At 45.9% G+C, this 26307-nt stretch overlaps 1 protein-coding gene and 1 long non-coding RNA gene across 4 annotated transcripts; one reads left to right on the top strand and one right to left on the bottom strand.

Annotated features, from left to right (window-relative positions):
* Window positions 1-4722, bottom strand: wdr45 (WD repeat domain 45). Its single transcript, XM_027281034.1, has 11 exons — window positions 4563-4722; window positions 4261-4368; window positions 4105-4179; window positions 2497-2601; window positions 2300-2405; window positions 2118-2212; window positions 1960-2039; window positions 1664-1872; window positions 913-1014; window positions 681-826; window positions 1-341 (listed from the first exon to the last, which is right to left on the bottom strand). The coding sequence occupies exons 2-11, from the start codon at window positions 4307-4309 to the stop codon at window positions 232-234; spliced, it is 1077 nt and encodes a 358-aa protein (XP_027136835.1). The 5' UTR covers window positions 4310-4368; window positions 4563-4722; the 3' UTR covers window positions 1-231.
* On the top strand, window positions 4094-24425 carry LOC109143008 (uncharacterized). Of its 3 annotated transcripts, none has more exons than XR_003462692.1 (7): window positions 4094-4203; window positions 11875-12069; window positions 17931-18120; window positions 21519-21662; window positions 22617-22668; window positions 23593-23767; window positions 23851-24425. It is a non-coding gene; the product is annotated as an uncharacterized LOC109143008 (long non-coding RNA). The 3 variants fall into 3 exon arrangements; XR_003462693.1 differs by having other exon boundaries at window positions 21516-21662; XR_003462694.1 differs by lacking the exon at window positions 17931-18120.
* The last annotated feature ends 1882 nt before the right edge of the window (window positions 24426-26307 follow it).

Genomic DNA, 26307 nt, shown 5'->3' with positions numbered 1-26307 from the left:
TGTTTGTACTGATTTCTTATGTAAAATGATTTTTAATCCCAGTTTGATCAATACAGCAAATCAAAGACTCATGATGCAACAAGGTTACAGGCCAATAGAAAACTGTATTTATATTCACACTGCTACATACTGTAGATACAACTGATTACAAACACAAAGGTCATGAAACAGGCCCCAGCAGAAAGTCTCTGATTCCATCATAACTCGGGTCATTTTCATTCGCCGTCGTCCTCAGAAGTCGTCGTCGTCACAAATGTCCAGATACACGTCGAAGGCTTCGCGGTTGCAGTTTCCATCAGGGGTGAAGACGTACTTATGGAAGGTCCCGTCCACGCAGATGGCTGCAAGAGGAGGGAAAACAATGTGAGTGACACGTCCACCCAGGTCGGAGCCTCACCTGAGCTTTGCTCTGTATCTTCATGATCTCGTTAGTGATGTCACTAGGGGCTCAAAATCTGAACAGCGTGTTTCTAAAGAGCCAGTGTGACTGCAGCAGCTCACGCAAAATGGAGGTGGTTGTTGAACGCACCCCGAATTCAAAAATATTAATGACGAAGAGCTGAAAAAGAGATTTTTTTTCATAACAAGTTTGGATCTAAACTAATGTGTCGCTGCAGACAGCGGTGGATGATAACTACAGTGTACATGCTGCTAATGTTGATGTTGATGTGTTTCCTCACCGATGACCGAGTTGACGTTCTTGGACGTGTTCTTTCCGAAAGCGCAGATACAGGCACACTCAGCCGGCACGGTGAAGCTGGCCAACGACCACTGGCTGTCCACGTACTGACCAATCACGGGGCCCACCTTCCCGACACGAGCCAGTCTGCGAGAGGCGGAGGAGTAAAGGTTTAACCAGGAAAACTCTGAAGGAGAGTTTGAAGTCTGGAGGTGAAAGAAGGTTCGTCTTACGCAGAGCGGCGGTTCAGTTTGGTGTCTTTGAGTGCGAAGATGTGGACCGTGCCTTTGTCACTGGAGGCGCAGAGGAACGACGAGTCGTGGCTGAAGTTGATGCTGGAGAGAAAAAAACGAAGCAGAGAAGAAGAAACTTCAACGCAAGACCACTGAAACCACCGAGCTGCTCAGCTTCAGCTGTAGCTGCTGTTAGCTCAGTTTGGTAGCTAATGTTAGCTGAGTTTGTTAGGTGCTGTTAGCTCATGTTAGCTCAGTTTGGTAGTTAATGTTAGCTCAGTTTGGTAGTTGCTGTTAGCTCATGTTAGCTCAGTTTGTTAGCTAATGTTAACTCAGTTTGGTAGTTGCCGTTAGCTCATGTTAGCTCAGTTTGTAAGCTAATGTTAGCTCAGTTTGGTAGCTAATGTTAGCTCATGTTAGCTCAGCTTGGTAGCTAATGTTAGCTCATGTTAACTCAGTTTAGCAGCTAATGTTAGCTCATGTTAACTCAGTTTGTTAGCTAATGTTAGCTCATGTTAACTCAGTTTGTTAGCTGCTGTTAGCTAATGTTAGCTCATGTTAGCTCAGTTTGTACCACAGGTGTTTTGGACCACCAGAACCTCTGACTTGTTTTGCAGTAAAGTTAGTTTTGGCTTTGGACTTGTTGGGCTGGTCGTTTGTTGACGTTAGCAGACATTTATAAGCTAACATTAGCTCGTGTTGCACACGGTCTGTTAGAAAAAGGAGATTTGGACCAGAGCCGGGTGTGTACCAGTAGAGCGTGGCCGGGTCGGTTCCTCTTCGCAGCTCTACCAGCTTGTCTCTGGTCGTCGTGTCGAACAGGCGGATGAGCGTTCCTTTGCGAGAGGCCGAAGCCGCCACGCTGCCGGGCTGGTTCAGCGCCACGCAGGCGATCTCGCTCTGGTGGGCGTTGATGGTGAACGGAGCAGACGACGTACCCGGTTTGGTGTTGGACAGGTCCTGAAGAAAACAGAGTTCATTTTTAAGGTGAGCTTCAGTCTGAACGAGCGGCTGGTTCTCTAATGAAGCTCCACGTCTGTGACTTACGACCAGCTGCAGGCTGCCGCACTTGTGACCCGGGAAGACCAGCAGCTGTTTCTCCAGACTGGGACACAAATCACACAAACCTGCAAGAAACAAAGAGTTTGATTCACGGAGACGTTGAACAGGGTGGAAGAGGAACAGAAGAGGACGACTCTCTTCACCTTTAGGGTTATCTCTGGTGTCAAACTCAAACAGTTTCACCGGGTTGTCTGGAAAGCTGTACACGTAGATCCTGTTCTTCAACACGATGATGATCCTGCGGAAGAACACAAACAAGATCTTCATCCCGCTGAAACCAAGCGGCGTGTTGGACGCAGCCGTGCAGGCGAGCAGGTGAACTCACTTGTCGTGCCTCATGCGGACAGCCAGAACCGGTTTGGTGAAGGTGAACTCCAGAACCAGCTTGTCTTTTGGGTCTCGTGACTCCCGAGCGTCGTCCCAGATCAGCACTGAGATCAAAGATCAGAATCAGGAACCACGAGACGCCACAACATCCTCCACACCGGACCTTTAATGATAATAATATTAATAAGAAGTTACCAGAGATTTCTGAGAACTTGGGGTTGACTCCTCCTCCAACGACGGCCAGCAGGTTGGATCGATGCAGCATCGAGCACAGCGCCACGCTGCCGACCTGCTCGTGATCTGCACGCAAACACAATCACTTTTAAAAGAGGCTTTTATTCTGAAGGAGGTAAGGTGAAGCCTCGTTTATCGGTGCTGTCGAGTCTGATGGAATTTGGGGGTCAGAGACAGAGTGAGGAGCTCGGACACCCAGAGGGAGCCTCACCTCCAAATTACACCAGGTCGCCGCAGCGATACGCGACCGCTCTTCTAGTCAATGTTCCAAACCCCACCACCTTCACCACGGTCCGGTTCAAAAGCGTCCCAGAAACGGGCCTCAGCTCAGCTCAGTTTTATTTCTGACGGACGCCGCGAGCAGGACGCGACAATTTAACATAGAGCAACTCGAGCTGACAGGAAGCCAGCACAGAGAAGCCGGTGGATTTTTTCAAAATAAAACACCCCGTGGAAACTGCCGGTGGTAAAAACAGCGGCACGTCCGGTGGAACTTGATGTCACGTGACTGAGGCGTGTCCGGTGGAGCTTGAAGTCGCGAGACGGACGCGTGTCCGGTGGAGCTTGAAGTCGAGAGACGGACGCGTGTCCGGTGGAGCTTGAAGTCGCGTGACGGACGCGTGTCCGGTGGAGCTTCAAGTCGCGTGTCCGGTGGAGCTTCAAGTCGCGTGTCCGGTGGAGCTTCAAGTCGCGTGTCCGGTGGAGCTTCAAGTCGCGTGTCCGGTGGAGCTTCAAGTCGCGTGTCCGGTGGAGCTTCAAGTCGCGTGTCCGGTGGAGCTTCAAGTCGCGTGTCCGGTGGAGCTTCAAGTCGCGTGTCCGGTGGAGCTTCAAGTCGCGTGTCCGGTGGAGCTTCAAGTCGCGTGTCCGGTGGAGCTTCAAGTCGCGTGTCCGGTGGAGCTTCAAGTCGCGTGTCCGGTGGAGCTTCAAGTCGCGTGTCCGGTGGAGCTTCAAGTCGCGTGTCCGGTGGAGCTTCAAGTCGCGTGTCCGGTGGAGCTTCAAGTCGCGTGTCCGGTGGAGCTTCAAGTCGCGTGTCCGGTGGAGCTTCAAGTCGCGTGTCCGGTGGAGCTTCAAGTCGCGTGTCCGGTGGAGCTTCAAGTCGCGTGTCCGGTGGAGCTTCAAGTCGCGTGTCCGGTGGAGCTTCAAGTCGCGTGTCCGGTGGAGCTTCAAGTCGCGTGTCCGGTGGAGCTTCAAGTCGCGTGTCCGGTGGAGCTTCAAGTCGCGTGTCCGGTGGAGCTTCAAGTCGCGTGTCCGGTGGAGCTTCAAGTCGCGTGTCCGGTGGAGCTTCAAGTCGCGTGTCCGGTGGAGCTTCAAGTCGCGTGACCGGTGGAGCCTGAAGTCGCGTGACCGGTGGAGCCTGAAGTCGCGTGACCGAGGCGTGTCCGGTGGCGTTTCAGGGTTAGGATTCTTCAGGAGGAGCTGGAAAGCTTCACTGCTGGTGAAGGACGCCTGGAGAGCGTGACCCGACCCCAGATGAGGAAAGGTCAGAAGGAAGGAAACGTGCTTCCTCTGTGAATCGTCACATGACCTGCACAGGTGAGTCATTAAGCTCCTCCCACCTCCTCCACTCACCCAGGTGACCCTTCTCCATCAGCGGCTCCACGTTGTAGATCCTCACCCCGGTCTCCATCGCACAGCAGAAGCAGCCTGAAGACAGAGAGACACAGTGAGGTGAGACACACACACACACACACACACACACACACACACACACAGGTGTGAGCTCACTCTGGTCCTGGTTGAACTGCAGGCTGTTCACTCCTCTCTGCTGAGCCATGACGTCACCGTGATGTTCCCGGTTAAACTACAGCTTCAGCTGGACCCGCGCGCGACGACCTACGAGAGAGAGAGAGAGAGAGAGACACACACACACACACACACACACACACACACACACACACACACACACACACACACACAGAGGACATGCTAAAAACAGTTAGCCACGGTCAGCTAGCGGCTAACGGCTAGCAGCTCGCGCCCGTTAGCTCAGATAAAAAAGCTCGCGCTCCGACATTTCGAATCCTCACCATGAGCGCGAGGACTCGACACGACGTGACGTGATGATTTTAAACCGTGAACACACACACACACTAACGGACACACACGGAGAGAAAAACAGCTGATGTGTCGCAACACGGTTTGTTTTTGTTTTCCAGCTGTGACGAAATCCGCGCGTGTTTCCGGTTTTGTTCCGCTTCCGGTTTATAAAAACTTTTTTACAAAATAAAATTAAGAAATACGTGAATATATTTATATAAGATGTCTGTCCACATTTAAAACAATTATTTATAATGAAAAATAGTCTGACGTTTAATTTGATATTAAGTTCAAATGTTTAGTCTCCGTGACGTCCCCGCAGACTGTCTAAAACCTGGACGTAGTCTCCGTGTCAGTCTGTTCTCTGCTCTTCCATCTCTGTTTGGTTTGGATCGGCCACCAAACAGGAAAAGAACAGACTGCAACGGACAATGAGGTCTGCAGAGAAAATGATCGGTGTCAGCCTGCCCTCCATCCAGGACCTGTACCAATGATCGGTGTCAGCCTGCCCTCCATCCAGGACCTGTACCTGTCCAGGTAACATCTCTGCAGACCATCACACCCTGGTCACAACCTGTTTAAACTTCTCCCCTCTGGGAGGCGCTGCAGAGCTCTGTACACTCTGTATGCAGACACAAGCTCAGTTTTTCCCCTCAGGCTGTCTCTGATGATCAGCTAAAACCGGACTCAGATGTCAGTAACATCAGTTGTAAAATATCTGGAAATTACAAATTCTCTATGTAAATATCATCTATACTCATACTGCCATACTGTATATTTATGTTTTCTTCTGCAGCCAGCCTCAAGTGGACAACAAGAGGAACTGCAGCTTGTGGTTTGGTTCAGTTTTGGCCTCTGTTATAAATATCATGTTATCTCATCAGGAGTTCTTTGTAGAAATGGTTTCAAAGCAGCAGCTGAGTCAGAGGCACGTGTTATTAATCACGTCTGCTTCCAACAATAAGTACACAATGTGTTTCTATGAGGAGTGGGGACGGTAATTCATCCACTGCATCAAAATATATTCCTGATGGATCATGTGATGTCACCATCCGCCATGAACTGTGACTGATCCACTGTCAGAGTTTGTGTCGATGCATGGGGTCGATTATGTGTTGACGAGTTTTATTTCATTTTAGGCTGCTTCAATCTTTGACGACACGACAGATCAGAGAGAAATATTTTACAGCAGCTTGAACCGAAAAGATCAAGAGAGAGACACAGTCAGTGTAAGACAAAGGAAAGGAGGTAAACTAGACCTTAAGACTGTCTAAAACCTGGACATAGTCTCCGAGACTGTATAAAACCTGGACATAGTCTCTGAGACTGTATAAAACCTGGACGTAGTCTCTGTGACGTCCCCGCAGACTGTCTAAAACCTGGACGTAGTCTCCGTGACGTCCCCGCAGACTGTCTAAAACCTCCCGCAGACTGTCTAAAACCTGGACGTAGTCTCCGTGACGTCCCCGCAGACGGTCTAAAACCTGGACGTAGTCTCCGTGACTGATGGCTGTTATAGATATTAAATAAATCACGTGCTGTGATTTATGATTATTTATGATTTATTACTGTCCTCTGGCCGTGGATTGAAGCTGGTTTGCAGGTGATTACTCAGCATATTCTCTTAAAATGCTTGAGGCGAGTGTTTTCCTCACATTGTCCAGAGTGGACCTCCTTGCCAAGCCCTTTTCTGCACCCTGCACACATTTCAGCAAACTGCACATGCTGCATTAAAAGCAATTAAAAGCCTCAAACATTAATTAACTGAGCCAACATACATTAAGACTGAATTACTGACTAATGAAAACAAATTCTGACTGATGACAGCGACCTCAAACACTTCTCACATCATTATAAAGCCCATACATCAACACACACTTCCTTTAATCACGTATGAACCATTAAGACAAGAACTTGATCTGAGTGACCAAAGAAGTGACAGAATGTTAAAGACACGTACTGAAACACTGTGCGTGGTTCCTTTGGTGTTTTCTGTTTATTATCAGAGACAGCGCACATTAATCATGACAGTACGCGTTGATTAATGAACGCTGTGACAATTAAAAATACAACAAGCATTAAATCACATAGTGACAGACAAGTGAAGAAAAATATAATTATTTTAAATCACATGTTCGACACGCAAACACAGAGCGAGAGACACAACATGATCAGTTCATCAATACTGTGTAGCTGCTGTTAGCTCAATTTGTTAGCTGCTGTTAGCCCACTTCGTTAGCTGCTGTTAGGTCATGTTAGCTCACTTCGTTAGCTGCTGTTAGCTAATGTTAGCTCAGTTTATTAGCCGCTCTTAGCTCTTTTCATTAGCTGCTGTTAGCTCAGTTTGTTAGCTGCTGTTATTAGCTGCTGTTAGATCATGTTAGCTGCTGTTAGCTCAGTTCATTAGCTGCTTTTAGCTCATGATAGCTCAGTTTATTAGCTGCTGTTAGCTCAGTTTATTAGCTGCTGTTAGCTCATGTTAGCTGCTGTTAGCTCAGTTTATTAGCTGCTGTTAGCTCATGTTAGCTGCTGTTAGCTCAGTTCATTAGCTGCTTTTAGCTCATGATAGCTCAGTTTATTAGCTGCTGTTAGCTCAGTTTATTAGCTGCTGTTAGCTCATGTTAGCTCAGTTTGTTAGCTGCTGTTAGATCATGTTAGCTGCTGTTAGCTCAGTTCATTAGCTGCTTTTAGCTCATGATAGCTCAGTTTATTAGCTGCTGTTAGCTCAGTTTATTAGCTGCTGTTAGCTCATGTTAGCTGCTGTTAGCTCAGTTTATTAGCTGCTGTTAGCTCATGTTAGCTGCTGTTAGCTCAGTTCATTAGCTGCTTTTAGCTCATGTTAGCTCAGTTCATTAACTGCTGTTAGCTAATGTTAGCTCAGTTTGTTAGCTGCTGTTAGCTCAGTTCATTAGCTGCTTTAAGCTCATGTTAGCTCAGTTTATTAGCTGCTGTTAGCTCATGTTATCTGCTGTTAGCTCAGTTCATTAGCTGCTTTTAGCTCATGTTAGCTCAGTTCATTAGCTGCTGTTAGCTCATGTTCGCTCAGTTTGTTAGCTGCTGTTAGCTCAATTTGTTAGCTGTTGTTAGCTCAATTTGTTAGCTGCTGTTAACTCAGTTCGTTAGCTGCTGTTAGCTAATGTTAGCTCAGCTTATTAGCAGCTGTTAGCAGCTGTTAGCTTAGTTTGTTAGCTGCTGTTTGCTCAGTTCGTTAGCTGCTGTTAGCTAATGTTAGCTCAGTTTATTAGCAGCTGTTAGCTCAATTTATTAGCTGCTATTAGCTCAGTTCGTTAGCTGCTGTTAGCAGCTGTTAGCTTAGTTTGTTGGCTGCTGTCAGCTTTTGTAGCTCAGTTTGTTAGCTGCTATTGGCTAATGTTAGCTCATTTCGTTAGCTGCTGTCACGTCTCAGTCAAGCCTGAGAAATCCTGGATTACAGTTTCAAACTGTACCGCTTGCATCAGGCTGCCAACTCAGTCCGATCAAAGCGTTGGGGACGAGGCTTGGACAGAGTACGTTTCTGTCTGATGATGAAAGCTATCCATTCCTGTGATAAGTCTCCAAAACCAACCAAACTACAAGAATGAAGGACACGATGTGTGTGTACGCAGGGAGGACGCCGACACATTAGAAAAGTCTTTCAGAGAGTAACAGGAAGTTTTAATGTGAAAACATTTAGAGGCGTGAGACTCAAACGAATGAGAGAAAAGAAGAGGTTAATTAGTCCACCTCTGTGTCTGACAGGAGGGAAGATGGTGAAACTGGACACTCGCTCTAAATCCGAGTTTTCCGTGAGCCGGGTCAGACAAAAATCGAGATAATTGAGTGTCACAAACATCCTGAAATGACTCTTTTTATTTGCAGAATTAGATTATTCTGATCTAATAACATTAGGGACGTCGAGGAGAGACATATGATTCAATTATTTTATCCAATTTGTGCCAGCGGGGCGGCAGTCGGCTCAGAAACGCGGCTCTTAACCTTCAGTGGACGCTTTTTTTTGGTGTATGTGGCCAGTTCCAGCGACTTTCATAGGAATGAATGAGGTGTGAATGAATCATATCTGTGAGTTCAAAGTTTGGAGACAAACTGTGGCAATGAGCTGTTTGTAACGCTTCACCTGCTATTAGCTAATATTAGCTCAGTTCATTAGCTGCTGCTAGCTCATGTTAGCTCATTTTGTTAGCTAACTGCTAAGATAACTTAATGTTATGGACCTCGCTAGTTTTGGGAAAAGGCTAACTAATAATATAATATAATTGTTGTTGATTTAGCAGGTTGTGAGATGTAGCTAATGTAGCTCACTGCTAACATTAGCTAGAAAATTCTAGAGGCTAGAGAGTGGCGAGTGGGCAGTTGCATTTATAACATGTTTATTTTTATTTTGAAGGGACTCTTATTTTGAAAACAGAAAACATAACTAGAAAAAAGCTTCTTCTTGATGCCAAGATTGAACTGTGGTTAGCTCGGTCAGCCGTGTAGCTAACTGAACTGACTCAGCCCAGGATGCCAGGATCCAAACCCGGCAAGAAAACCAGCTGATAGGCTGCTGTGTTCGCTGTTAGACTGGACACTGCTGGTTCAGAGGTTCTGTCGCTGTGTTCACTGTTAGACCGGACACTGCCGGTTCAGAGGTTCTGTTGCTGTGTTCACTGTTAGACTGGACACTGCCGGTTCAGAGGTTCTGTCGCTGTGTTCACTGTTAGACTGGACACTGCCGGTTCAGAGGTTCTGTCGCTGTGTTCACTGTTAGACTGGACACTGCCGGTTCAGAGGTTCTGTCGCTGTGTTCACTGTTAGACTGGACACTGCCGGTTCAGAGGTTCTGTCGCTGTGTTCACTGTTAGACTGGACACTGCCGGTTCAGAGGTTCTGTCGCTGTGTTCACTGTTAGACTGGACACTGCCGGTTCAGAGGTTCTGTCGCTGTGTTCACTGTTAGACTGGACACTGCCGGTTCAGAGGTTCTGTCGCTGTGTTCACTGTTAGACTGGACACTGCCGGTTCAGAGGTTCTGTCGCTGTGTTCACTGTTAGACTGGACACTGCCGGTTCAGAGGTTCTGTCGCCGTGTTCACTGTTAGACTGGACACTGCTGGTTCAGAGGTTCTGTTCAGTCCAGTTCAGTGTTTATAGCAATAGCTGCAGTGCATAGCGGTGCAGTTGTGATGCACACTTGCTGTTCATGGAGACTTTAATAAGATGTTTAGTGCTGACAAACAGAAGGTGCCCGACATAGTAGAGCTGCTAGCTCAGCCACAGTTCCTCGTCCTCCCCCCCCGTGGACAAACGTGCATATTGAACGTCCGCTACAGAGACAAATAAGTAGAAAGCTGATGTTAAAATGATGAATGTGGTGGGAGGAAGATGGAAAGTGGCCAAAAATACCAGGCAAGCGTACAGAAGCAAACGAGGTCCTTTGGTGTTAAATTGGTATTCGATGGTGATTAATGCTGCAGAGAAAAGAGAGAACACATTTTATTGAGTTGATGCCAAAAGTGCATCTGTACGCTAACAAGACTCTGATCGTTTGTTTAAACGAATCTCACTTGTAATCTGGATTTGAGCTCCTGAGAGGCTGCGAGGCGTCCGGTCAGTCCGACAGTGTCAAAGGTCTCCTCAGACTGAATAATGAATCCTGCAGAGTGCAGAGTTTTCAAAAGATATCTGTGAACCAGATGTCCTCTTAATTAACTTATTGCAGCGATTTTCATGATTTATTCTGGTGCATTTATTCAGTTATTCTAATTCTGTGACCTCTGATAAACTCAGTCCTCAGTGTGCCACATGAGAATAGTTGGCTCACTGAAAAATAGTTTTTTAAACAGAGAGAGTGGTTTGCTACGAGCTGGTTTCATCTGGCTCCTCATGTTGTCCTTCAGTAGGAGCTAGTCTCTATGATGTCACAGAGACTACGTCCAGTTTGGGGACGTCACAGAGACTACGTCCAGGTTTTAGACAGTCTGCGGGGACGTCACGGAGACTACGTCCAGGTTTTAGACAGTCTGCGGGGACGTCACGGGTTTCTCTCGCACACTTTAAGAAGTCATCAGCGTTCACTTTCAGAGCCACAGCTGCTCGGGGTGAGGACACATGGCTAATGAAGTACGATGGACGATTAAGTCGTGGTGTAAAATATCAGCGGACAATCGTATTACATCTCTAACGAGCGATGATGTCACTCCCAATTAACCTTTTGACCTGCTTAAATGTGATTTGGGCGCTCACAGGATTCATATTAATGTAAAAATCTCCCACTGATTGATATGCATTGGCAGCAGAGAGCTGGCGCCGAGCTCGCATCATCACTACAAATCAGCCCTTTGTTTTTTTTAAATATCGGCTGAACAAATTAATTTCCATCCGTAGTGGCTCGCTGTGTAATGTAGAGAGAGCCCAGCTGGTTTAACAGCTGCCCTCCATCGCAGAGTAACGTGTGCTGCCATTCATCGTCTCCACAGAGGAATGATTGGTGTTAATCACCTTCATAAAATAACAAAAAATGAAGCTTCTGTGTGACATGACGGGAGCGGCTGACTCACGCCGGCTGACAAACCATGTTTTAGAAAACAATGCAGCGTCCTCCCACTCTCAGTCGGAGCTCGGTCGGCAACTTCCAGCTCCAGCTCGTCCAGAGAGATGACGGGAAGACATTTAATGCGTCTGTAGGACGAGGCGTTGTGTAAGCACATGACTCACATTCAGACAATACGATGGAGGACTGTATATCTCTGAGTGGGCCACTTCACAAACGCACGCGGCGGCAGCAGCTCTTTCTGTTATTCAGGTAGAAAATAGTCTCTGCACGGACATATTGATCATTTCCATATGATGTTGAAGCTGTTGTTGTGTAATGGCCTGTGTGGGTCGGAGAAGAGCTTTGAACACATGGAAAATATGATTATATATATATCTGTGTATGAATGGACGGACGAGTGTTCAGGGTCTCTAATGACCATGCTGATTAATCACGTTCAGGGATTTCTTCATTCCTAATTTTCTTCAATTTGGGAATATTCCAAACTGTAAACTCCATGGGAATTATGGAAATTAACTGAAAATCTATGGTAATGAACTGGAAACTTATGGTAATTAACTGTAAATGTAGGGTAATTATGGAAATGTATGTAAAATAACTGGAATTTTATGGGAATTAAGTAAATTAATGTGAACTGACTGTAAATTGTGGGTAATTTAAACAAAGTGTACAGTTTCTAAGAGACGTTAAAGACCAATTAATAATCGTGATGTCATTCATTCTAAATAAAAATCGTTCATTGTGAAGTGAGACCTCTCTCTCTTCTTCACAGCTTGTTTCTCTGGCGGTGTTACAGAGGTCATCATCATCATCATCATCGCCTCTCTTCCTGGACGTGACGCTCATCTCGCTTTAATCTCGTTCATCTCTTCCAAGTGAGATCGATGTCACGGGAACAGCGGGTCGATGTCACGTTCCCCTGGGGAGAGAGATTCATGCGGGACGAGGAGGCGCTGCTCGAAAGGCGGTTAAGTAGAACACTTCACCCCCCGAGGAGATGGTTCACATCTTAATTAGCCGTTAATGGGGCAGAAAGTGACATGATGTGTGCATGTGTGTTTAAAATGTGTGTTTAAATGTGTGCATGTGTGTTTAAAATGTGTGCATGTGTGTTTAAATGTGTGCACGTGTGTTTAAATGTGTGCACGTGTGTTGCCTCTGTCATATCAGCGTTTAATAAGATTGAAAGTCCTCGTATAAACTCTCAAGTGGGCCACAAAGAAGCTGCGAATCATGAATTAAAGATGGCCGGTTCACATCTCAGTGTTAAATGATTTTATAAGTGCTTAACTACACGAGGTAGATACACAAAGATCACACAATGATAACACGTGAATGCTGAAAGTTACTGATCAATAATCACCCTCATCGTCTATCACAGCCTGTTTGTGTGCCGCCTGCACTGCTGAGTGAGACTACGTCCAGGTTTTAGACAGTCTGCGAGGACGTCACAGAGACTACGTCCAGGTTTTAGACTTTAGGTGATGTAACTTTCATCATCATGAGTCGCGGCCTTTGTAGTTCCACCTCATGAATCGTCTTTGCTGTTTGCAGATGAACCGTGCTGTCAGGTGAAGACGCGCTGCACATTAAAATATGTATCATCAGCTCACGTACGGCGCATTAACAGAACAGAGACGCTGCTGTAATGGATCATGCACTTGTTACTGTGTTTGCACATTTGTCACACAAACAGAGCTGCTTGCTTTTAGCAGACGGTTATGATAAGAGAGACAGATGTTAACGTCTCAGGCGGTGTCAGCACACGAGGACACTGTGTCCAAAAAAACAGATCTCTGTCCTCGTAAACGTGGCTGTGTGGGCGGCGATGAACTGCAGAATGTATATTCATATAAAACTCCTTCAGTTTGGCTGCAATAAGTCAGCAGCAGAGTTTTATTCTGCCGTCGTCCATCACCACGCACACTCTTCTCATTGTATTCTTGTCATATTGCATCTTCTTCCAGCTCCTTATGAGACGAGGTAATGAAAGTGAGTGGGTACGACGGTGATTTAAAGTATTAATACACAGAAAATCTTCCATAAAAGTTTTCTGTGCAGTGGAAACTTTAATTGCCGCTCTAAATATCGCACACCCGTCTGTGAGACACAGATATATTTGTGAAGGGAGGAGAGAGAGAGAGAGAAATAAAGACCTAATCTGACGACCTCTCTGAATAAGCGAGTGTGCAGACATGAAGTATTCAGGCGGCTGCACACTGGAGGGATTCGCCCGACCCTCGGCTCGAACTCGCCGCTGCAGCTCAGCATTAATGATTCACCAGCAGCTACCTCGGGATTGAATGTGTGATCTGTGTTTTGTCGGCGCTTTAAACTTCTGCAGCAGAGTTAATGGGAAATTTTTAATAATGTGCGTGTCCCTCTTAGTAAATTTAATGCAGAACTCAAAGCAATCAGCTGTGAGGACGTCTCGTAGACTACGTCCAGGTTTTAGACAGTCTGCGGGGACGTCACGGAGACTACGTCCAGGTTTTAGACAGTCTGCACGGACGTCACGTCAGGTTTTCTCGTCCACTTGAGTCCCCATGTTTAAAATGTTCACTTCACAGCAGAAATAAGTGAATGGGAAATATTTAATAATGAACTTTGTGCGTCTCTCTCGGGGCATTTTTAGGTCCACTTATTATATTTAATGCAGAGCTAATAGCAATCAGCAGGATTCACATGGACCCACGGGGATCATCTGAACCTCGTCAGCTCCTTGCTGTGGGAGGACGGCAGAGCGAAGCAGACAAACCTCGACTGAATACAGATCTGCAGAAAGGTTTCAGAGCTGACACCACTCAATGTTTAATCTGCACATAACTTTGAGACGCGTCCACGTTGGTTTAAGTAAACGGATCGCCCGGCTAGAGCCGCCACACTGAGCTTCATGATGCCTCCTCAGAAACATATGATGTTCCAAGTGGACTGAGACCAGTGAGGGTTGTTTATGTCCACATACTGACCTGATGAACCCACCACAGTGTGTTTTAACCGCACCACGCAGGTCAGGTATTACGTGCTACAAGAAGACTTTTAATTGTGTGAATAGATGTTTTATTTCTGCCTTCGACTTCTCCGAGACTCATCATCAGAGTTGCTCCTTCACACCGGCTTTAGAAATGTTTTTAGGTGTTGTGACACTCTGAGATTGGATTTTATTTAAACAGATAAACAGACTCATTCATGGTGCCGGTTTGAAGGAACACACACAGCTTTATAAATGATACAAGCGAGCAGAGGGGAGGCTTCATGCTCCTACATTTATATTTCTGCACCCTGAGCGTACAGATTTAAAATGCCTCCGTCTCTCGGGGTGACGCAGCATACGTCTGCAGCCGCAGAGAAGTCATGAATAAATGGAGTAAATGTAATCTGTGTGTTCCAGTGACCAGATTTCCCAACAAGATTTGTAATATGTAGACGGCTCGCCCAGCTTCACTTCATCCCTCACACGCGGTGACAATCGTCATGACTCATGCAAATGACGAGCTGCTGCAAAAGTCACAAACACACAGACAGGAAGTTGAACTTTTATTTTATGTATAACTAAACTTCTACTTTTCTTCCTGTTCTCTGCCTCACCCCAACCTCTGTCACCTCCTCACCCATCACCGAGGATTTAATGATGACTGACACCCACGTACACTCTGGGTGAGACTTCACTTTTTGCCTTCCTCGGCTCCGTCCGTCACGTCCGCATTGATCTGATGGATCTCTGCCTCGGGCTGATCTACGACGGCTGAACTTCCTGCCTGACTTTGTGTAACCTCAGTTACTTTTCATCAAGTGCAATCAGAGTTTGTTTCTTGAAGAATTAATTAGAGCTGAAAAACACCAATTTAGTTTTTAGATATTAATTTAAAGGATAAAATGAAAGTTTACCTGGACGTAGTCTCTAAGACGTCCCCACAGAGACTGTCTAAAACCTGGACGTAGTCTCCGTGACGTCCCCGCAGACTGTCTTAAACCATCACGTAGTCTCTGTGACGTCCCCACAGACTGTCTAAAACCTGGACGTAGTCTCTGAGACGTCCCCACAGACTGTCTAAAACCTGGACGTAGTCTCTGTGACGTCCCCGCAGACTGTCTAAAACCACCACGTAGTCTCCGTGACGACCCAGCAGACTGTCTAAAACCTGGACATAGTCTCTGTGACGTCCCCACAGACTGTCTAAAACCATCACGTAGTCTCCGTGACGTCCCCGCAGACTGTCTAAAACCTGGACGTAGTCTCCATGACGTCCCCACAGACTGTCTAAAACCATCACGTAGTCTCCGTGACGTCCCCACAGACTGTCTAAAACCTGGACGTAGTCTCCATGACGTCCCCACAGACTGTCTAAAACCATCACGTAGTCTCTGTGACGTCCCCACAGACGTTTATTTCTGCTGTGAAGTTGGACATTTGGACATGGGGACTTATGGAGACTGACTCACTTCTAGAGCCAGCCTCAAGTGGACGTTAGAGGAACTGCAGTTTCTGGCTTCACTTGGCTGTAAGAGTTGTGTGATCTGAGTGGGAAGTGAGTCATGTTTTAATTTTTATTGTACAAATTATGATTGATGAGCAGAAAAGAAGAAAAGATGGATGTTTGAGTCTTCTATAGAGTTATATGCATAATAATGCATAATAATAATAATAATAATAATAGTAATTCACTCTGTTCTTAAATCCAGACAGCAGAGGCTCGTGGGCCCCACAGAGAGTTACTAAATGTTTTCCTGTACTTTCTGCTGTCACAGAGAACTAACAGAGCTCCAGCTGTCGAGTTAAAACGAGGCCAACAGTTCAGCGGTGAAACGATTTTATCTGGTTATTGTTTCGAGGCGACCTCTCCAAGACATTACTCACTGTGCAGCTCCGGCTTTATAGCCTCTCTCTGTCTCTTCTTATTCTTGGACTGAAGGTGTGCAGAAGAGGATGAAAAATGAGCTGCAGGTCCTTCATTCATGGTTTGGAGACTGATTAACTTTGGCTCCAGTCTGCATCAACACAGCGTCTGTTGGATGGAGGCCACGACGAGCTACAATATGACAGAGTTTCATGGCAGGGGGGGACGTCAGACTCAATCAGAAGAGGTTGACAAAGGGATTGTTCTTCTGTACAGTTCATGTCTACGTACAAAACATGTGCTGACTTCATAAAATAAAATACACAGTAATTTGTCTTGCATAACGAGATCTCCACAGTCCATTATCATTCTGCTGTCGGAGGGAAAACAAGAATCATCTTGGGTGGTGGAAAGAAAGAAAGAAAGAAAGAAAGAAAGAAAGAAAGAAAGAAAGAAAGAAAGAAAGAAAGAAAGAAAGAAAGCAAGCAAGCTTGTCTTGGGTGGCACATGTGGAGGGATTTCACTGACGAGATCATAGCCTCCTGGCGGCAGAGCAACGTGGGATCTTTTTTGGTTGATTGAAGACCAGGCGCGCCGCCACGTTCTGGATCCTCTGAAAGGGTTTGACTGTGCAGTCTGGGAGGATGTTACCTGTTAACAATATTTTTCTTCTAAATAAAGTCAGCTGGAAGCGTTAAAGTCACTTGGAGATTTTCAACCAACTTGTGGCACTAACGTCAAATAGCACCAGCTAAAGCTGATCTATCAGTTACGGATAACTAAACCAAGAGTTGCTGGCTAAAAATGACAAACTGATGTTTAATCAGCCACGGCTATGACTGTACACAGGACAGATGAAGCATGTACATGGACCCACAGCACTGATACACATTTGACAGCCGTCAGCGGGCTCGGCAGTGACAGCAGGTCACCAGAAACCTGTAATCAGTCTCACCTTTTGGACTCAGAGAAGCTGGCGGACAATAAAAAGCTTTTCTTTCTGGAGGCAGCGCTGCAGCCTGCTCTTTGAAAGCCACAAAATGCCAGCTTGTACCCTTCACTCAGAAAGCCAGGCGGTAATTCAGCCGATTGTCAACCTCGCTGTGTATTTGCATTTTTCAGACATCTGTTACCATGACAAGGGGAATGAGTAAGAGCGAGGACGCTGCATGTTGAAATGTGATGAAACATTTTAGAGCATAAAATCTTGCAGAGAAGAATCGTATCTGTAGATGGGTGAGAGCTGCTCCAGCTATAACCATAATGACAGGCGCTTAAGCAATCCAGAGAGGAAGAGGGGGGGGTTTAACGTGAGAAAGAGGAGGAAACGTAATATTATAGTACCTTATCACTGTGATGAAACAATAACTCAAAAAGAGGAAGCAGTGGGTGAGAAATAGATTGTGAAGATGAGGAAAAATAAAAGAAAGATAAAGAGAGATTGAATCTATTCTTCAGTGGTTTTCTTCGCTCTATGCCTCCTCTAGCTTAGTCAGCGGTCTCCGTAATGAATGGATGTTTCTGATCATTTTTCATATTGCTTTTTGTCTTCATGCATTTCACACACTCAGTTTTGCAGGAGGAATATCAGCCTCTGAAGTCCGGCTCTGTGGTGAGGGCTACGCTACGTTCAGCCCTCAATCACCTCGTCTAATGTTGATCTACGTCAGTAGAGTTTGATAGAGGCAATTACCTCTGAATTAGTCTGTTAAAGCAACATTACGTAGAGATTTGTTGCCTCCGGTCTCAGAGTGTATCACCACTATGTTCAGCTGTACTCGAGTATTTGTTCTGATTACATTACTTATGATCTAAAAACTAGCGTGGACACCTTTGCTAACAGCCAATCATCAACACCAACCACTAAAAGTCAGTCCCACATTTACTCTTGTCCGGCGGCTTCTTGCTCGCTCACTCTCTCCTTTTCTCTTCTTAGCTTCCTCCGTCAGCGTCCTCTTCACTCTCTTCTCCTCTGCCATCATGTCCATAGAAGCTGCTGAGCCTGGTTACATTGCCCGCTCATCCAGCTCCGGTTCTGGCACAACACCGTCCTCCTGTCAGCATTCCCCTAAAAACATCCTGTTTGTGGTGCTGCCCTGGTGCTCTGAGCCAATGACAGACTAAAGAATGGACGGCATGTCCGTGATGTCCCTCTTTAAGCCTTAATATAATGTGAACAGGTGAGTTGTATATAAATTCACCCTCAGTACAGTTGTCATGAACGGGGAAATTAGCTACAGAGACCAAAACTGTTTTTTGTACCAGGCTGTAAACATGTTTATTTCTGCTGTGAAGTTGGACATTTGGACATGGGGACTTATGGAGACTGACTCACTTCTGGAGCCAGCCTCAAGTGGACGTTAGAGGAACTGCAGTTTATGGCACTTCCTGTGTCAGCAGCTCCGGGTTGAAGCATAATTTAAAATGCTGCTTTAATTCTCCACGTGTTCAGAGCAGTGAGCGGTGTGACATGGGGTCAAGTTGTGTTTTTCAAGTCCATTAAGTATCTTCATGTGTGCATGACCACATATAGTCATCCAGGGTCCTCACACACACACACACACACACACACACACGGCCTGCAGTGCTGGAATGTAAATAAGTGGGTATTTCCACATGTTGCTATTTATACTTCTCTTCCACTGTATACTTCATTTCATCTGACAGCTTTTCATCACCTTTCTGTCTAGAGAAAACTGTGTTTAATGTGTCGAGAAAATTCTCCTTTTTTGGATAAAAAAAACGTCTTAGATCCGCTAGAAACAGATAAAACATGTGATGATCTTACAGACCATGATGCATTGCTCTACATTAAACTAGCCAACAAGATATAAAGTACAGTGGTCCCTCGTTTATCGCGGGGGATACGTTCTAAAAATAACCCGCAATAAACGAAATCCGCGAAGTAAGTTTTACAATTATTCTACATGTTTTAAGGCCGTAAAACCCCTAACCACACACTTTTATACACCTTTTTACACGCATTTTGTACAGTACTCCCTTAGTTAATCAGGACGCAGTGCGGTTCTCGCTTAGCCAATTTAGGACGCAGAACACAATGCGCGTTCATACTGCACAGTACGCCTTAAAAAAATGCATGCAAAATTACACAAAAAAAATCTGCGAAAAGTGAGGGACGACTGTCGTTCAGATGAGCTCAGCCTGAAACATCATCCAGGTTTTAGACAGTCTGCGGGGACGTCCAGTTTGGGGACTACGTCCACGGAGACGTCACAGAGATTACGTCCAGGTTTTAGACAGTCTGTGGGGACATCACGGAGACTCATAGGTCCTGATGTTCGCACTGTAAGATGATTTTTGAAGGCTGAGGTGTTGAAGTTTTATGAAGATTTCAGCGCTGCAGGATTTAATAGTGCAGTCTGCACTGATCCATGTAATCATTTTTATGATAGCCGTGATGTAATAAATCAGCAATGTGGACGATGAGTCAGCGTCATGATGCTCTGTGATGTGGTGGCCAGTGAAAGTGCGCTGTCACTCCTGCTTGTTAATTATTTATTTACATGTTTCAGATTGCCGCCTCTTATTTTTCATTTATTTAAACAAGACGAGATTTCTCTCCTCGGTTTGAGGCTGTTGCTGCATTCTGGGAAGTGTAGGATCAAGTGTTTTGTGTTTTGGGTGTTCTAGATATTTCAGGATATTTCTGCCTCTCCCGATGCATCACGTTGACGTCCTGTCAGTGAAGGCACAGACTGTATTTGGCCTTTTATTTTAGCCTGAGGAGTTAATTGAAAAACATGCATAACATAAATATATTATTAGACCAGCTGAGTGTTTCATATAATTAAATAAAAACCTGAATGTAACTGCAGCAACAAGGTTAGAAGAAACATCTATTTGCTGTCTTTTTGTTCCACAAAGGGTCCAAAGAGCAGCTGCCATATTGTAAGAGTGTGGGAGAGAGAGCGACACCACGCCTGCTGCAGAGTACATTCGTTCACCTGCGCTCTGCTTAACACCGTCACCCCTGAGCGAAGAGGAAAATCAGCTGTTTGAGTTCCTTACTGCTCCGTTTAAGCTGAAATGTTCCACAGCTGCAGGTATACAGAGTGTGTCCACTCCACAGTACCTGTATACGTCCCTAAAGACAGCTACAGCCTAAATACGTAGACCTGATTCTAAGGTGACTTCTTCCTTGTAGTTTGTATAAATCCAGAGAACTTTATTGTTGTTCGGAGTGTTCGAACATGTGAGAGAACTGCAGTAACTTTGGAGAGACAGACGGTCCAAATCGAGGCCGACATATTCTGACTTCCAGAAGTGAGTCAGTCTCCATAAGTCCCCATGTTCAAATGTCCAACTTCACAGCCTGGACTGACCCGACACTCACTGAGTGTTCGCCAAAGAGTCGGTGGGGAGGACTGAACGGTTTGCGCCTAGTTTTCCACAAAAATGTAAAGATATTTTTTCATGTAAGTTGCCAAACACACAACCTGCGACCACATTGTTTGTTACAATATGGTTTACTTCAAATTTCATCATCGTAAACAAACAGAAATACTGACCTGGCTCGCTGCCCAGACAGAGGCGGTTTTCCGGGGGAATGTTCGCCAAAGAGTCGGCATGGAGGACTGACTGAGTCACAGTGACTTTTTGACATGAATTCAAAGATCTTTTGTCATATAAGTTGCCAAAGACATTACTTACTACCACTATTATTACTGTTTGTTAGAACAATGTAGGTTGCTTGAATTTCCATCACATAATCACTGAAGATAAACAGAAGGACTTACCCGGGCTGTTCACCGAAGAGTCGGTGGGGTAGGACTGACTGGGTCACGTCAACTTGTCCACATAGATCTGAAAAATCTTTGTTAGAATAATGTGGGTTCATTGAAATTTCATCACATAATCTCCATCAGTAAAGAGAAGCACCCTCTTACCTGTTCTCTTGCCCAGGTGGAGGCCGTTTTCTGGGGTTCACCGAAGAGTCGACAGGGTCTCAGTGACTTTTAGACATTTATCTCTCCATATTATATCAGTTAATTTCTGTTCTGTGCTTCCACCCCTCATAGTAGAAACCTGTTACCGTAACCAAACCATACTTTTACTTTAATCATTGATCTCTACATCAGGCTGAACGTTAAAGCAACTCGTTGGTCCAGTATTTTTTTAAAAATGCTTTCATTAGAGTATCTGCTGGTGAGCTGCAGTGTCTAACCCACACTGGGGACGTTGGGTGGTGGTGTTGACGGTGTAAGGAGATGTTGTGGGTGGAGGGTATCGGAGGGTTGTCCACTTCACAACTTTAACGCAGCAACAACAGTCACACTTTATAATCAGAGTCAAGTCTTCGAGGAGAGCTTTGGCATTGTTCTTCGTTCATTTGAAATTCAAATGAATAAACACTCGGCACACTCATGCGAGTTTTACTGTACGTGTGAATTTATGCACAGCTTAGAAAAGCTGCTCAGGGGAGGTTTGAGGACAGACTGTCCTCTTCATTTTCAGAGTGTCTGAATAGACTTCCCGTCAGACGTCCGTTTGTCTTAATTGCCGTATGAATTATGTATAATCTTTATTGCTCCGTCTTCTCTCTCTCTTTTGTCAGCAGGAAGCAGAAGCTCACTTTTTTTTTCCTCCTTTGACACCATCAGACAAATGATTCACTCACCAGGAAGATCGGCGCCTTTTCTTTTTTTTAATATGACTCCATTAAGAGCGCCGCCCACACCGGTTCCTGGAGGACTCCTACATTGTGAGCTTCTCCCCCCCTGCGGGACCTTACGTGGGTGCTATTAACTCTGCCTCGCTGTGGGAAGCCTTTGTGTTGCTGTCTTTCACCGTCACTCCTGATTATTTCCACTCCGAGCCGACAAACGCGCCGCAGGAGCTGTCGTACCGCCGCAGGTTCTATACACCTGGAGACGCAGCGGGTCTTTAGGGTGCATCACATGAAGCCAAACACCTCAAACACACTTTAGATACTCATACTTCATGTGACGCACTGTAATAGATTACATGACCCAGCAGTATATGAAATACTTCCGTCGCTCCAATCCATTTATTTATTAATTACTTTGTTCAGGTGAATCAGATGAAGATATTAAGATGAGCAGCAGCGTGTGAAGTCACATCAGCTCCATATTTAGCACTTGAATGCATCAATAACACACAAACACTAATGTAATCTGTACCGACTGACTCACTTCTGGAGCCAGCCTCAAGTGGACGTTTGAGGAACTGCAGGTCCTGTCCGGTAGAATCCAGCAGTTGCGAAGGCGATGTCGGCCTCTGCTGCTTCGATCTGTCTCAAACAGCTTCATGGAAGTGAAATACTGATTGGCTGCAGTCGCTCGTTAGCCAGTGAGCCTGAAGACAGAGTCTGGAATAGTGATCAGATCTTTAATTGTTGTAATTAAATCATCGTTACACTTGTTTTGCAGTTCCTCGTCACTTTGCCTCCGTTTCAAACACTTCATCTGTTGTATTAAATCCACGCTGCACCTCCTCCTACCTTTCCTTCTCTTATTTTAGGTCCAATTTTCTTTTTTCTGTTTTTTCTGTCCACAGCTGACTCCCCCATGTTTCACCTCTCTTTTCGCTTCCCCGCCTCTTCCTCCGACTGGTTCACCTCCTCCTCTCCATCTAATGGAAACTGGCTTGAAGCTGCTAATGTTTTTTACTTTGTGATTTATGATTATTTTCACAGGGAGAAGCTCCACGGGGGGAAAAAAAGAGAAAAACACAGCGGTGTATAAAAGGTAAAGATGAGGCGTATGGAATCATTCCGGTCAGATTAGATCATGTTCACTGCGTTTAGTCTTTATCTGCAGCTCTGAGCTGAAATGAATTGTGTTTGTTGGCCTTTTCTGTCTCTTTCATGATCGATCTCGCTGTGGTTAATTCTGCCAGTCGCTTTCATTTCCGCCCCGATGTTGGCCAACCTTAATGGACGGACTGTTATGTCCTCTGTACAGTAATCTGAAATTAATGGCTGTCATCGGTAAATGTTTTTTTTTTTCAAGCTTTTAGTTTGTGTCACATGTGTGTGTGTGTGTGTGTGTGTGTGTGTGTGTGTGTGTGTGTGTCGTTCCTTCTTTATATTCTGCACATGCAGATCCTGCAGCTCAGACAGATTTCATATATTCTGGAGCCTCGGTGTCAAATAAATAACCTGCATCTCAAAATCAGTATAAACTTTAAATAACATGCATATTCTGTGTAAACTGAAGTGAAGATCTGCTCATATAAAACTGAATGTATCGCCTAACAAACAGGACGGAGGCCGGTGGATAGAAACGCGTGTACAGACTCATTTTCTTCGTGTTGTTTTAGAGTTTGCCTGCTCGATCTGCTCTGCAGTTGCCGTATAAAGCGTGGGAAGAATCGAGGCCTCACAGCGCTCGCATGGCCACAAAAAAAGACTGATGAAGTCAAAAATATGTTTCTTTTTAGTTATAGCGGAGTCCAGGCGCGACGCCAGCAGCATAAAGCTGAGACATGTCATGGAGGTATGAGGCTCCTTCAGTAGCTTCATGCACAAACACCAGACGGGACCGGGAATATAATTCAAACCTGAAGTCTAGACTGGAGAGGAAGAAAGGTTGTTTCTTATGGAGAACACAGTGTAGTTCACACACTTCACTCCGCCTGACTTCATTAATTCTGCTTTCTTTCTTGGACAGATGGCAGTGAACGGCAATGACAACCAGTCAAGTTGAAAAAGTGCCAAACATCCAGAAAGAAACCTCCAGAGAAATGTGTAAGCACGGCGCCTCCGACCCCCCGAAGAAATGCAGCGTCAGCGGGAAGCGACCTCGCACGACTAACAACACGAACGCCGAGCGAGCAGCCGCTCGTGTAAATATCCACACACCCAAAAAATCAATTATGTGCTTGTCGTAAAGTCACACAGTCTAACACACACTTCAAACACTCAACAGGTTTTCCAGAAACTCATCGTGCGTCGTGGCTGTTGTTCCCAAATCTGTTTAACACCTGGAGGTCCAGTGAATTCATGGATATGTAGAAGAACGACGACGAGTGAACATCAAACTCTGCTCCTCTTCTTGACAACACAAGACATAGCAGCCTGATAATATTACTTACGTCTGTCTTTCAGCCTTTTATTTCACCAAGCTCCTGTTCTGGCACAACACCAGCTCAGCTCCCGGCCCCAGGCCTGTAAACCTCTGTGTGTGTGTGTGTTCCTCTGTGCTCATCCTATTAGTCTCTGCAGAGATGTGGTCTGACATTTAACCATGTCACAACAGACCCCCCCGAGCGCAACAGCTAGCTACTTTCTAACAGGATAACATCCTTATTTGTTTGAACTGCACAGAATTGGATTATTGCGCACACACACACACACACACACACACACACACACACACAGACACACACACACACACACACACACACACTCTCTCCCTCTGGTTGGTGTTTTTCTTACATCCCAGATAAAACCAAAACAACCCCTGAGAGGAAAATCCATGTTACAGCAGCACAAAACACAAACTAACATCATGACCGTCTGCTGATCCACACTGACCTGTGATCAGGTGAACGGTGTCTCTGTCATTCGTACGTCTGTTCTCACACTATGTAACTTTGGGCTCCGGGTCGGGAGAAGTACGTAACGCTTTACGGCACTAAGTCACACAGCAGCAACTATTTCACTGGTTCTGGTGAAACTGGATCATATTTTATGGAGGAAATGTTTTCTGGTTTTCCCTCTGATGTCCTCCGGCTGCTCCGCCTCAACTCTCTGTGATTTACAGAGTTTATGATGGACAGTGAAGTAAACTGCTGACAGCTGTAGCTGCTGTTAGCTCATGTTAGCTCAGTCTGTTAGCTGCTGTTAGCTCATGTTAGCTTAGTCTGTTAGCTGCTGTTAGCTTAGTCTGTTAGCTGCTGTTAGCTCATGTTAGCCCATGTTAACTCAATCTGTTAGCTGCTGTTAGCTCATGTTAGCTTAGTCTGTTAGCCGCTGTTAGCTGCTGTTAGCTCAGTTTGTAAGCTGGGGGAAATGCTGATAGGGAGCGGAACCGGTGTCGTGCCAGAATCTGAGCTAAACAATGTAACCGGGCTCAGCAGCCTCTATGGACATAATGGCAGAGGAAGAAGAAAGTGAAGAGGACGCTGACGGAGGAAGCTAAGAAGAGAAAAGGAGAGAGTGAGCGAGCAAGAAGCCGCCGGACAAGAGTAAATGTGGGACTGACTTTTAGTGGTTGGTGAGAGCTTGGTGAAATAAAAGGCTGAAAGACAGACGCCGAGCTGGGCTGACTGCTGCTGGACTAGTCAGTGATATCAGCTGCTGCTGGGGACCTGGATGATGATTGGCTGTTTGATCAGAAGTAATGTAATCAGAGTAAATACTCGAGTACAGCTGAACATAGTTACACAGTGGGAGGTTGCCTCAGAACACGCTGTGTGTTATTCATGTTGTGTGTCACCTCGCCTGGCCCTTAGCTACAACACGTCACCCCGTCCTCCTCCTCAGCCGCTCGCCCGCTGACTGTCATCACTTACCCTGCAAAGCTGCAAAGCTGCAAAGCTGCAAAGCTGCATGCAGCATGAAGCTGTCGCCCGAGGCGGAGGGACAGTAGCCGCCATGAAAGCACCGCAGGCAACGAAGGAGCAGAGAGGGGAAACAAAGACAAACAAAGCGAAAGGCCAGCGCTCACCCGTTTCCTGTGGAGCTGCCACATGTTGCTACTCGTCCCACCCATCGCCATAGCAACGAGGTGCACAGGTTAATTTATCGTTGGTGGCAAAATTCATCCGCTGAAGCTCTAATGTCTGTCTGTGACGAGGATGGAGTCAGGATGTGGTTGAAAGCATGAAAGCCACAGTCAGCCCGGCTCGGCGTCACCAAGCTCTCACCAACCACTAAAAGTCAGTCCCACATTTACTCTTGTCCGGCGGCTTCTTGCTCGCTCACTCTCTCCTTTTCTCTTCTTAGCTTCCTCCGTCAGCGTCCTCTTCACTCTCTTCTCCTCTGCCATCATGTCCATAGAAGCTGCTGAGCCTGGTTACCTCCTCTTCTTCTTCCTGGTAGTCCATAACGCCTGTTGGTACAAACACTCAATTCGTCAGCTTGGCGGTGAGCTCAGAGCGACGGGTACCCGTCGCTCTGAGCTCACCGCCAAGCTGACGAACTGAGCTAACAGCAGCTACAGCTGTCAGCAGGTTACTTCACTGTCCATCATAAACTCTGTAAATCACAGAGAGTTGAGGCGGAGCAGCCGGAGGACATCAGAGGGAAAACCAGAAAACATTTCCTCCATAAAATATGATCCAGTTTCAGCAGAACCAGTGAAATAGTTGCTGCTGTGTGACTTATGATGGGGATTCCTCCAGGCCGTCTTTCTTCTGCAAAGATTACGTATCTTATCTCG

The sequence above is a fragment of the Larimichthys crocea genome, chromosome VIII (assembly GCF_000972845.2).
Source record: "Larimichthys crocea isolate SSNF chromosome VIII, L_crocea_2.0, whole genome shotgun sequence".
NCBI classification, from domain to species: domain Eukaryota; kingdom Metazoa; phylum Chordata; class Actinopteri; family Sciaenidae; genus Larimichthys; species Larimichthys crocea.
This window is presented reverse-complemented; position numbering and strand designations above follow the sequence as displayed.

Bases quoted from the DNA above. Each gene is read 5' to 3' on its own strand.
- wdr45 (XM_027281034.1), bottom strand. From the start codon at position 4,309: ATGGCTCAGCAGAGAGGAGTGAACAGCCTGCAGTTCAACCAGGACCAG. The intron at 4,180-4,260 runs GTGAGCTCACAC...CTCTGTCTTCAG, and splicing joins GCAGTTCAACCAGGACCAGA to GCTGCTTCTGCTGTGCGATG. The intron at 342-680 runs GTGAGGAAACAC...CTCCTCTTGCAG, and splicing joins GAACGTCAACTCGGTCATCG to CCATCTGCGTGGACGGGACC.